Source organism: Mus caroli, chromosome 4, assembly GCF_900094665.2.
Source record: "Mus caroli chromosome 4, CAROLI_EIJ_v1.1, whole genome shotgun sequence".
Lineage (NCBI taxonomy): Eukaryota > Metazoa > Chordata > Mammalia > Rodentia > Muridae > Mus > Mus caroli.
In genome coordinates, this window is record NC_034573.1 from 46,706,804 (window position 1) to 46,719,373 (window position 12,570).

The window sequence follows — 12,570 nt, forward strand, 5'->3', positions numbered from 1 at the left end:
ATCTCATGGAGGCATTTCCTCAACTGAAGCTCCTTTCTCTGTGATAACTCCAGCTGTGTCAAGTTGACACAAAAATAGCCAGTACACCTGCTGTCAGTGGCAAAAGTCAGAGATTTAAACCAGTCCAGGCGCTCAACAGAGATGTGTGTAAAAAGGATGAGAGACGCAACATCGCTTCTAAAAGCAAAGACGCAGGCCCTGCCTGAAGCCAGGACAGGGACTTCAGGCCTACAAATGGAAGGAACTGAACTCAGCCAAAATCCCAGAGGAACTCAATATATCTGTCTTCAGAGTCACAAACAAACAAACAAACCCAAACGTTCAAACACCTTAACTTCAGCCAAGATGCACGCCTCCCAAGGTATCCAGACTCCTAAGCTTCAGGACTCTGGGTAACTAATAATTGCATCTCATGTTAAACTCCTGTGCAGAAGCAAAAAAACAAACAAACAAACAAACAAACAAAAAAACAAAAACAAAACAAAACAAAAACCAAAAAACAATGCAACACCAAGAACCCCTGATAACAAAAGCCAACAACTAGCTCTGCCCAACTAACGCTTCTGCTCCTTATCATGGCGTTTTCCTACGGTGCAAAAGGAAGTGGAGTCTACAGTGGGGAGGCAGACAGACATCCCCACATAGACGTCCGTCTTGTCCTCTCTCTGGGAAAGATGCAGAAAGGACTCAAAGAATAGTTCAGAGAAGGGGAAGGAAGGAAAGATTACCTGCTCCACCTTGTCCACTTGGACAGCCAAATCTACCCTGTTGAGCAGCCACATAAGCCAAGTTGTTGCCAGGTGACCCAAAGCCCCCTGTAAGGGCTATTATCTTAACAATACATAGTGAATATTCAGGATTACCAGCATGTCCATGACCTCTGTTATATTTATCCTAGAGACAGACAGGGTTCCATCAATCAATCTACCCTTGTACTAACTGGAAAAACACCTTTTTGAGAACCTCAACTAAGTAGGGTTCCTAGAACAATTCTGACGTACAGCACTGTTCAGCAAGTGACTTAGTCTGGAGGTTGGTGTATAGTTGGTGAGTTTTGTTTGGGGCTTATGGCCAGATCTAGACAAAAAAAAAAAAAATATTATGCACTGAATATATTCTCCAGGATTGCTTTGTTTATTCTGCTTCTGATTCTTAACACTGAACTACAAAATGAAACATCTGCCTTACCAGCAACTGTTTTTAACATGCAATTTGTGTTATTTATGTTAATTAAACCATCAGCTTCTATTTGTTGAGCATCTAGTATGCACTGGCCTCTTGATATATCTACATAGAGATATTAAAAATAAATAATAATAAATGATGAACTATATTAGCTCCATATAAAGTAAAAGGGAATGGAGGCTTGTAGAATCAAAGATTTTGTTTTCCTAAGTCAATGACATCTATAAAAAGCTGAGCCAATGTTTGAACCCACATCTTATTGACCTCAAATCATGGTCTTCTAACTCTGCCACACTGCCCCATGTTATCCAGACGCTATTACCCTAAACACCTAGAGGAGAACCAGGAGAAAGTCACAATATTTTTGGCTGAAAAATGGGGAAATACCCACACCTAAAATAACAACCATACAAGGGGAAAATATTTCAAAACATGTCTCTTATGATGAGCCCCCTTTGGTACAGAAATGGCACATTAACAGAACAGCCTTCTCCCATGATAATTGGGTCATACATCTGGCTGTTGTCCTCAAAGTTCTTGGCACAATTAACTGTCCATCGGCACGATGCAGCACAAGTCACACACACACACACACACTGACTGTGACAAATTAAAATTTCATCAGAGTAGCAAGAGAAAAAGTGTGCTTATTATAAACCAAGCATCAGTCCCAGTATTCCAATTAAAGCACTGCTTAATTCAGTAAGTAACATCACAGAATATTTGGAAGACATTCCATCCCAGAGGCAGCTTCCAAAACATTTTCACATAGCACAATCCTGATCACACTCACTATTGTCTTCAAGAGCCCCCATGTTCTGACTTTATGAGCGACGGTTCCCAGCAGAAGCAAAGGGGCAGAAGCAGAATTCCACTCTCTACACCCAGGAGACATGCAGGGCACACACTGAAGCCATCTTACTTGACACTTGTTCATGAGCCTACTAATCTACAAGGCCACAGCAGGACAGGATGTCACATGGCTGATAGGTTTGAAGGTATAGTTCCTTGGTGTTGGAAACTCTCCCAAAGGGGAAGATTTTCAAGTCGAAATCTGAGCTGTTAACAGACAGATGATGAGGGCCATGGTGGTACTCTGCTGGGCATGGTGGTGCACGCCTTTAATCCCAGCACTTGGGAGGCAGAGGCAGGCACATTTCTGAGTTCAAGGCCAGCCTGGTGAGTTCCAGGACAGCCAGGGCTATACAGAGAAACCCTGTCTCGAAAANGGCCAGCCTGGTGAGTTCCAGGACAGCCAGGGCTATACAGAGAAACCCTGTCTCGAAAAGCCAAAAAAAAAAAAAAAAAAAAAAGAAAGAAAGAAAAGAAAAAGAAAAAAAGAAAAAGAAAGCAGTTCAGATACTCTTCGGGAGAAAGGATTTATTGGGCTGTAAACACTACAGGTGTTCAATGAGTAAACGGAAATGAAACCAAATAAATGGGCACCAGAATCAATTCCTGTCTCTTCTTAAATAACTCATATTTCCTAAACTTGAAGGCTAAATGTTTACCTCTGTATCTTATAGTGAGGCAAAGCAGTCCCCAAACACGATTTCATATCACACCTTTCACGCCATTTGTAAGGACCTTGACCCTTTGTGTCTCACAAAACATCAAGCACAGAGATTGGCAGCAGTACACTTTCTAACTATGTAGTGTTGTTGCTCAGAGCACTACAAACGTCTTCAATAAAGAAATACGTCTCACTTGAAACTATGATAAAGGCAATAACCAATGGACTCACAGGCCACCAAAGCAAGCACTTGGAAGCTTTAAAAACCTGAAACATAATTAATTACTTTAGGAGTAAGCAAACATTAGGCTGGGCACAAAAATTGGCATGCGTGCACTCCACAGAAGCACCTGAGGAAGCTTGTCATTTGGCTACCCCCTATTCTTCCACAAGAGCTGCAGAGTTGAAACATGTGCAAGAACTTCTCCCGGGTCAGTTCAGAGAGTCTACTCTGAGATGTTTCTAAACCCACATGATCTAGGCTTGGAATGCTGATGGAAACTGACCGTCTTAGGACCGCATAGGAATGTATGGTTCCCTTACTGAAAGCCAGCTTCACAGAGTTTGACATGATTCCAGCATCATCTTGGTATAATGAAGAGCACATGTCTTCAGAGAACCTACTGACACAACAGCTCTCCCTGGTACACAGAAAAGCAGAGTGCTGGCTACTGCAGATGCTACTGGAGTTATTTTGACAAAGATCTCAGAAAACTCACAGATCTCTATTGCAGAATATCTATAACCAACCCTGATAATCAATACACCAGGGCTCACTTGCATTCCTCGGTTATGGTTTGTTTTGTATGTCTTTCTAATACATTTTTGTCATTGTTTGAGCTAATTATTTTTATGTGGTCTTACCCAATCCCAATGTTTTATTATCGAACACAATCTCCCTCTTCTTCTGGTTTTAAAAACACTAATAAGTAGCCATCTCCCCACTAATCATTTCAAGACATTTTCTTAAACCTGGCCGGGGGGTGGGGAGATCTTTCTTCAAATGGACTCTTCCTCAGAAATATATTTTTTTAAAAAACATGAAAGATGGGTCTTTTCTAGTTGAAACCAGCACCAGAGACCTTGAGCCTGGACTCAGCCACACCCAGAACATTCTTCTCCAAGTCACCCTTGGGAAATGGACTGAAATTTGAAAGAACACCCAGAGTATGACTGGGCTAAATTATATCACCAAGTTCCAGCCAGCCCCCAAGTTTCTACAAAAACAAGACGAGCAGTTCAGGAAAAGATTTCACATTCTCAAACCTTCAGCACTCACCACAATTGGCTTCAGGATGTCCATGTTGTCGTGCAGCACTCTCTCAGCTGCATCGAGCTTCTTCCTCGGTAGACCACAGAGGGCAGAAACTTCCGCATCACCAAGCTGAATAATTTCTTCTAATTTTGATCCGTTACACAGATTGGCCAAATGTAACTGGTAGCCTTGCAAAAATACCTGGAAGGGTTGGATGTAAACAAAGATGTGAAAAAATTATCAGGATGGAAAGCTGGCTCCCAGACACTTTGGGGGGAGTGTAACCTCAGGACATCTCAGAAGAGCTGAAGCAAAGCACCACTGCAGTCACCCCATGAAGGAAAGAACCTTGGGATGAATCGGACACAGTCAGCCATGTTCCAACACTGAATGCTGACTCAATACATCCCACTCTCTTGTCCCTCTAGCACAGGGAAATCCTTAAGGCAAGTGTTTTTCTCAACGCGACTGGAACACATGACTCAGATAATGGAAACCCAGAGTCTAAACCCCTGGAACTATGAGAGGAAGGTTATACTAAGTCTTTCGGAATGTATTGACATTGGACACTGAAATTAGGCTGCCTCATGGAAACAATTATACCGTGAATCTGTAGGTTTAGATACTTGACAAATGCATAAAGCTGTGTTTAAGGAATGTCAGAATTGGGAGTGTTTTGTTTTACTTGCCCCAAGAAGAATATGGAAAAGTGGGCCTCTATCAACTCAACTGTAAAGTCCTTCGAAGTCATCCTCACCTGCTCTTCATAACAAATCCCAGGAAAGCTCTCTTTGGCCATACACACCTACCTAGCTACCCTTCCTAGGTTTCAATAGCAGCACTTTTTCATACCTGAGTCTCACTGTCCAGCAGAGAGAGACCTCTGTAATAATATGGGGCTGCCTTGGTTTATGAGGCTCGTACCTGTGTCTATAGCCCTAGAACAGTATTTGTTGAGTGGATAGCTTATTACAATATTACCAACTCCTCTATCAGCTTAACTGAACGCAGTCCATTCTGGTCACAGAACAACCCTGTAGAGCATCGCAAGGGACAAACCCAAAGCCTCTCAACACCCATGCAGTTTTGTAAACAGTGAAGAGAATCTGCGCCACCATGTCGTCCACTCGACTGTCACTGACTGCCAGATACTCAAGTACGCTCCATGCTCACTCCTGCCTTAAGTCCTTGTCACCATGCTGTGGTGAAAAACCCCCAAGACACTGAAACTCAAATTACCATGCAAAGACCTTCCCTGGATGCCTCTTAGTTTAAACCGATGGCATACAACAGATATGAAATTGGCAGGGGGCAATGGAAATTATGCTAAACGAAATGATTTCGAAAGTCTGCTGCCTCTGGCCCACCTCCCAGCCACACAATTGGTAAACACAAGACATATTTTCCCAGTTTCATAAGAGCATGCAGTAAGCACATTTTTTTTTTTCTGACTTGAAAAAATTCTCAGCCATGTGAAGCAAAGCTCTCTTCAAACATCAGCCCCGCCCACGACTTCTGCTTACTGTAAAGTCAAGCCAGTATAGAGCCAAAAGGCTGTATGTGGGGTCAATTCTCCTTTCTGCCAGAGAATAAAGTTAAGAAAAAGCTTTCGGAGGAACAACATATAGCCATGCACTCTGCCCAGGAGTGGTACAAAAATAAATGATGGCAAAGAAGTTCTCTAGGACCCTAATATGCAAAGCCTATGTAAACACTAATATTCATACACTTAAAAATTGATCAAAAGTCTCTTTATGCTGCTTCCCTGTCTCTAAAAGCAGTAAGTGCTTCATTTAATCTTTTGTGATAGATTCCAGTTTAAGAATCTACGTCTCTGGCTCTTATTTCAGAACTACATTTTTTTAAAAAAAGCTTCTTAATTCACCTTAACAGAAAATATAACCCCATTGGGGGGGAGTCATTACAATGCCAAAGGACAGACACAGAAATCAACTTCCTTTCAGCATACTGGCCCTGATGCTGGGTGACACATCCCACTTGCTGTAGGATTTGTCTATGACAACCAGAGTCACGAGTCAAATGAGATGAAACTATACTTCTGAGATGAAACTAAACTTCTGAGGCCTGACCATTTCCTTCACAGCTTTTTCAAAGGCCAGGGTTTTTCTTTCTTTTTTTCCAGGGACCCCAACAGGGTAATAGTGAGGCCCCACTGATTTAGCTGAAGGTAGGAGCTTACCTTCTGGAGACCAACATTCGCCTGCAGCAGGCTGTCCACAGTAGATCTTGGAAGGGACAAATTGTGCTGCAGGAATCCAGAGAATGTTTCATTGTCCACCAGAAAATCCTGGAGCTTCAAATCTATTGGAAAATTGTGTTTTGTTTACAGTTAATAACTCAAAAAAAAAAAAAAGAAAGAAAAGAAAAGACTCAACCGCTATGGGGAAGGTGGAGAATAGAATATTGATTGCTTCATTTTAAACGGATGGGTGACCACAGGCTTCTGGCTTACATATACCAAGAAGTGAGTTTCAGGAGCTCTGTCTCACTGGCAGAGACATGAAAAGATTGCTTTCTGATGACATGTTGAGCCACACTCAGTGTGGGCTCCCACAGTCCAACAGCACAGGGGTGTTGTTACACACGTGGTCTTTCCTTGTTGCCAATTGAAAAACCAACCCTTTTAAATGATCTCATCCATCCTACCTGAGGTTTGTGACATGAGCCCTGCTGCTCCTGACTCCTCAGTGCCGCCTCACGTAGCTAGAACTGAAAATACTGAGTGCCTTATTTCCACAAGCCACAGGGGCTAATCTCCCAGATCAGCAGGCAATGGCTCTCTAACATTTCTGTGGACCAGAATCGCTTGATGGGTTGCCTCAGCTAGCCGGCTGGACAGCAGTCTCGGAGCATCTGCTTCTGCCAGCTCTGGCTGCAGCAGCTGCATGTCTAACAAGCTCCCAGGTGGTGCTGATGTTGCCTGCCTGGGACCACACTTCCAAGAATCACAGGGGAGTCCTGAGAGCGTATCCAGGTGTTTAAATAGACATGGTCTCTTCTTGATTTCAGAACAAAACCTGGGATGCAGAACTAGACTATAAAGTCCAGTTCCTCCAAACACTGAGAAAAATATGTAAACGTTTGTTTGAAATCCCACCCTTTGCTTTACAAAGTGCGGTGACCGCTAAAGGCTTTCATGCCGAGTCCCATTAAACAATAAGCTCTCCGAGTACATCGAGAAAAGGCTTCACTCCAGTGGCATGAAATAGAAAACAGTACTGGCCAAGAATTCAGATTGTCAGTCTCTGGCTGGAGGCTAGGTATGACAATACCACTTGAATTTCATTTCTTTAGCACCTTTCTGAGCCTTGGGCCCCATCATCTGTAAAGCAAGAGGATTCTGAGCAGATGCTGAGAGGTGCCTGCCTGAAACACCAACCATTTCTCTGCCTTATTTTATTGACTATTTCATCTTTCTTCTTCCTTACCCCTTTAAACTTCTACTAACCCGGATTCTTTTTTGAAATTAAAATAAACCAACACCCCCCCCCAAAAAAAAAAAAACAAACAAACCCAACAACAACAAAAATCAAGCTCATCTGGGACCAAATGGCTGACCACTAGAGGGCAAACTTTACAAACTCAAATCAATTACCGGAAGAGGGGCTCCATCTGAAAAAAAGACTGCAGTGTGCACTGATGAAACATTTTCTCTTGGGATCTAAAGGGGTCTCCCTTCGTAGAGACAAACATTCCAAGCAGATTCTTAATAGATACAAATGATCCAGGCATCTTCAGCATTGAGCAAACTTCAGTAATTTTGAACAGAGCTGATAAAACAGTGATTCTCCTCAACTCATCTGTAGTTTTATCCTAGGGTTCCTCATAATATCCCAAAGCTGATCTGAGGCCTGTCAATGTCCCTCCTTAAAATCAGCACTCAGCCATCTGTCAACTGCCTGGTGTTTCCATCATACACTGGTACCACTGAACTCAATTCTTTGGTTGCCATGCCCACAGAACACCTAAGACTCACTTAAGAGGCACACAAAAACTAGTTTCTGGGTGTCTATTCCTTCAGATTACAGCCAGGGGTTCTAAGGTAGACCACTCACAAACCTCCATTTTAATAAGCAGCCTCCACATTTCCAATATAGCAGATCTGGAAGCCATATATTATGAAATGTTATTTTACTTAAGTATAGCCTGCATTCAACTCTAACTTATAAAAATACAGAATATGTCTTTTATCTTAGTGCTCCAAATACCTGGAACAAAGCCTGGTACAGAATTACTGCTCCAGCAATGACACCTGACTGAATGCTAGATGAGGTGACCAGAAAGACTTCAGAAGGATCTTTGAGATTAGTGGGTCCAGGAAGAGACCAAGGAGGGCAAGACCATCCATCCCTAGGCTATAGCCCAGGAGTAAATAAGAACCCTGACCACAAGTGTCTTTTCAAAGACAACATCTAGAACATCCCAGCATCCCCATGGTGGGGGGTAAGGAGAAGGAAGGAAGACAGGCAGAGAGGCTTCAGCTGACGCTTGAGGTGAAATGGCAGGCATGCTTATAAGTAAGTTATGTATGTGTGTATGTATACACACACACAAACACACATACTGAAGTTTGTGTATGTACATAAATCTCAAGAGAAGAGGTGGAGAATAGGTCATTCAATAGAGCACTTTTTTCAATATGAGCAATGCTCTACACACACACACACACACACACACCTCATACTGGGAATACAAATCACACACACACACACACACACACCTCATACTGGGAATCCAAATCCTGGGCTCTGTATCCATGTATTTCCAAGTTTATTTGACCTACTTAAACTTCCATGGCCTTACCTATAAAATGAGGATCAAAAGAGAGTTCTGTGAACCCTTGATAGAACAGAATAAATCTATGACCTAACACTCAGATCAGCCAGTTGAACACAAATTCCTCCTAAGCAAAGCCACAGCAGTACACAGCATCCTACGTAGGAACTTCAGAACAGCTCCTTCCTTCAGGGCAGCAGAAGTGTGGGAGGTTTGACCCAGACTGCACTCTGAATGGACCTAGGTCACCCAGCAACACTCTGGAGACCAGCAAATGTACTTAGCATGTTTATATGATGCTTCCATTATGTCAACAGACGCTGCAGATAAACAGCTGGATGTGATCAAACAGCAACTGCCTATGCTCTGGATGAGACACAGAAACCAAAGAAGCTGGTTAAACAGCCAACAGCCCTTGGCAGATGCTGGGTGGGGATGATGCAGGAAGGCCATAGAGCCTTGGCTACAAGCAACTTGCAGCCTGGTCACGTGGGTATGCACACATTATCTGCTGCTGTCCTATCACCACTGACAGCTGCAGTTCATACACACACAGGAAGACAAAGGTGAGAGGTATGATGGCTCTCAACCTTGGAGGCTTAGGCCCACTTGGGAATTTTAAAAAGTCCCAAAGCTCAGGCCACACCCCCAGCTCAATGAACCAGAACTTTGAAAGACAGGAATTGGGTCTTGGGAATTAAAAAAGAAAAAAAAAATCCAACCAAGTTTGATGTGGTGGTGCATACCTGTAGTAGACTGCAAATTAGAGGCCAGCCTGGGCTATGGAGTAAGTTCCACACCCATGCTTACACAGGAAGTCCAAGCCTCAAAACAAAACCATGCAGGCAAAAAGAATACTGTTTCTTGCTATAAATTAGCTGTGTGGCTATAAGATGCAACTATACCTTAAAGTCCTGGGGATAAGAGACGTATTCATACACTTGAGCAATGAGCAACTGGCTAGGGACAAATGCTTATTAAATGGTAATATATTAATTGTCACTAAAATGGCAGTCTTACTGCACTATATAGCAATGTGCAGGAAAAAAAAAAGAACACAGATCTTCCCTCTAGGGATTTTCTTGGTTATCATGAAGGAGCAAACCAAGTACAGAAAGCAGAAGAAAGGATAAGAAATCCAGAGGAAGACAGAAGCAGTTAAAAGAGAATGAAATTCATCTGCAAGAACATCAGATGAGATGAAATTAGGCTCCAGAAAAGACTACAAATCAACCACACCTAGTATTTAGTGAGATGAAGACAATCCCTCTCATGATGGAAGGCACCCAGAAATCCTGTACTCATGGGGCTATATACACAATAAATTCTCAACATACGTGCATGAGCAAAGAGATAGGACAAATTCCACAAAACCACAGATTTGAGGTATAGGAGAGGAAAGGGGGAAGAGAAAAAAAGAAGTGATATGAAGACAAACCACAGTGACTTTGTCCTTGCTGGTCTCTGTCTTCAGTATGAAGCTAGCTGTGTAGGAGAGTGCAAAGAATGAACCAAGCCAGATGTCTGATGCAACTAGTAATCTTGGGTGAAGCCACTGGATGGATGGATGGATGGATGGATGGATGGATGGATGGATGGATGGATAGCTGGATGGATGGAAAGATGGATGAATAGATGGATGGATGGATGGATGGATGGATGGATGGATGGATGGATAGCTGGATGGATGGAAAGATGGATGAATAGATGGATGGATGGATGGATGGACAGATGGATGGCTAGATGGGTGGGTGGATGAATGATGGATGGATGGATGGATGGATAGATGGATGGATGGATGGATGGATGGATGGACAGATGGATGGCTAGATGGGTGGGTGGATGAATGATGGATGGATGGATGGATGGATGGATGGATGGGTAGATGGATGGATGGGTAGATGGATGGGTGCGTGGATGGATGGATGGATGGATGGATGGATGGATAGCTGGATGGATGGAAAGATGGATGAATAGATGGATGGATGGATGGATGGATGGACAGATGAATGGCTAGATGGGTGGGTGGATGAATGATGGATGGATGGATGGATGGATGGATGGATGGATGGATGGGTAGATGGATGGATGGGTAGATGGATGGATGGGTAGATGGATGGGTGCGTGGATGGATGGATGGATTGATGCACAGATGGATGATGGGTAGATGGATACATATGCATGAATGTAAAATGAGCTGATATGGCTTGAGAAATGACCAATTTTGAAGAGGTAAATTCATCTGGCAGTAGGAAGGGGACAGACCAATCAGGACATGAATATGAAGCAGACTGGGTCAAGATGGCTAAGGTATCCCTAAGCCGCCTACTTGGTTTCATGGCCCAAGTGAAGAGCCGAATCAGGTAAACAACAGCTGGAAGCAGAGCAGGAATAAAGCAGAGGGAAGCTGAGTTAATGAGATGATGACACAGAGCTTGACGTAGTGGTCCACACTTGTAATCCCAGCTATTTGGGAGGCTGAAACAGGAGGATCACAAAGTCAAGGTCTCCTTGGTCCACAGTATGAGTTCCAGGCAACGTAGTGAGAGAAAGACTGTGGGTGTGTCTCGGTGGTTTGAGCACTTACCCAGCAGGCATGAAGTTCTGAGTTCCATTCCCAGTACCAGAAAGAAAAAGTAAATAAGTAGGAAAACAAACCCAAAGGAAATGACAAGAGCATCCACCTTTCTGGACCTATTATGAGCCTTACATGAGAAATGTACATGCCAGCCAGGGGAATTCTGGTGCCACATTACATGCTCCATACAGAACTTCTAAACTGACCATGTTCAGGGACAGCTTCTCTCATTAGCTGAGCTGCTGTGTTCAAAATAGATAGTAAGATAGAAGTGACTTTGACAAGAACAGAGATGCCAAATTCGTGACCCCGTACGATGTGTCTGAGTGTGCACGTGTGGGCACATATATTTATGAATGTATTATGGATTTGTCTGGGTGAGATAGAACTATTTTGCTTTTATTTTTCCACCTGCTACAAGGTGAAGGAAAGGTCAAAGCTCACTCAAGTGCCTATTCAGAACTTCATGAAAAAATGAATAAAAGTTAGGCCTAGGAGCACAGGCCTGTTATATCCCAGCTATCTGGGGCTCTGAGGCAGGAGGATTACAGTACAAAGCCAGCTGCAGCAACTCAACAACTCATCTCACCAAAATATGTGGGTGGGGATATAGGTCAAGGGTAGAGTGTTTTTCTAACATGTAGAAGCCCCAGGTTCAATCCCCAGTACTGCAAAAAAGAAAGAGAGAGAGGAGAAAGGAATATGGAGACACAGGGAAAAGAAAAAATAAATAAACCTAAAATTTTATAGAGAATCAATGAAAGGATCATATGTTCTGGAAACTGTGAGACTAGACACAAGTAGATGACCAGTAACAGACAAGTTATTCTAGGTAAGACAAAGAACGCTTCATGGGAAAGACAGTCACTCAGTTAACCCTAACCAAATGAATTGACGGGGACCTGGTTTTTATTATCTGTGGAATGTGTGGTGGGGAAAAAGTTCTCTGAAAAACTCTTTTCCGTGTATCTGAGAGGAACACAGGTCCAATTGATCCAGCACCAGAGACTCTTATCAGAAAGGCTGAACTCAAATACTTCCTGTCTGTGTGACTATGAACCTCACTTGGCCCCTTTCTTTGTTCTCTCTTAGCCTCAGTTTCTTAGACATCAAATGGAGTTGGGGCCAACAAGAAGGCGTAGCAAGAACAGTACCTGCCACCAAGCCTGGCACCCCAATCTCAGTCCATGAGACACACGTGGGATGACTTCCACAAGTTGTCCTGTCCCTTCACACCCCACC

At 43.1% G+C, this 12,570-nt stretch overlaps 1 protein-coding gene across 1 annotated transcript in view; it reads right to left on the reverse strand.

The window, feature by feature from the left end:
- The window catches only part of Abca1 (ATP binding cassette subfamily A member 1), a 126,129-nt gene that overhangs the window by 68,038 nt on the left and 45,521 nt on the right, over positions 1-12,570 (reverse strand). Inside the window, exons 6-7 of the mRNA XM_021159924.2 lie at positions 6,154-6,275; positions 3,978-4,154 (exon numbers count right to left, since the gene is read on the reverse strand). Coding sequence (XP_021015583.1) covers positions 3,978-4,154; positions 6,154-6,275 — 299 coding nt within the window. The remainder of the gene's footprint in view (positions 1-3,977; positions 4,155-6,153; positions 6,276-12,570) is intronic.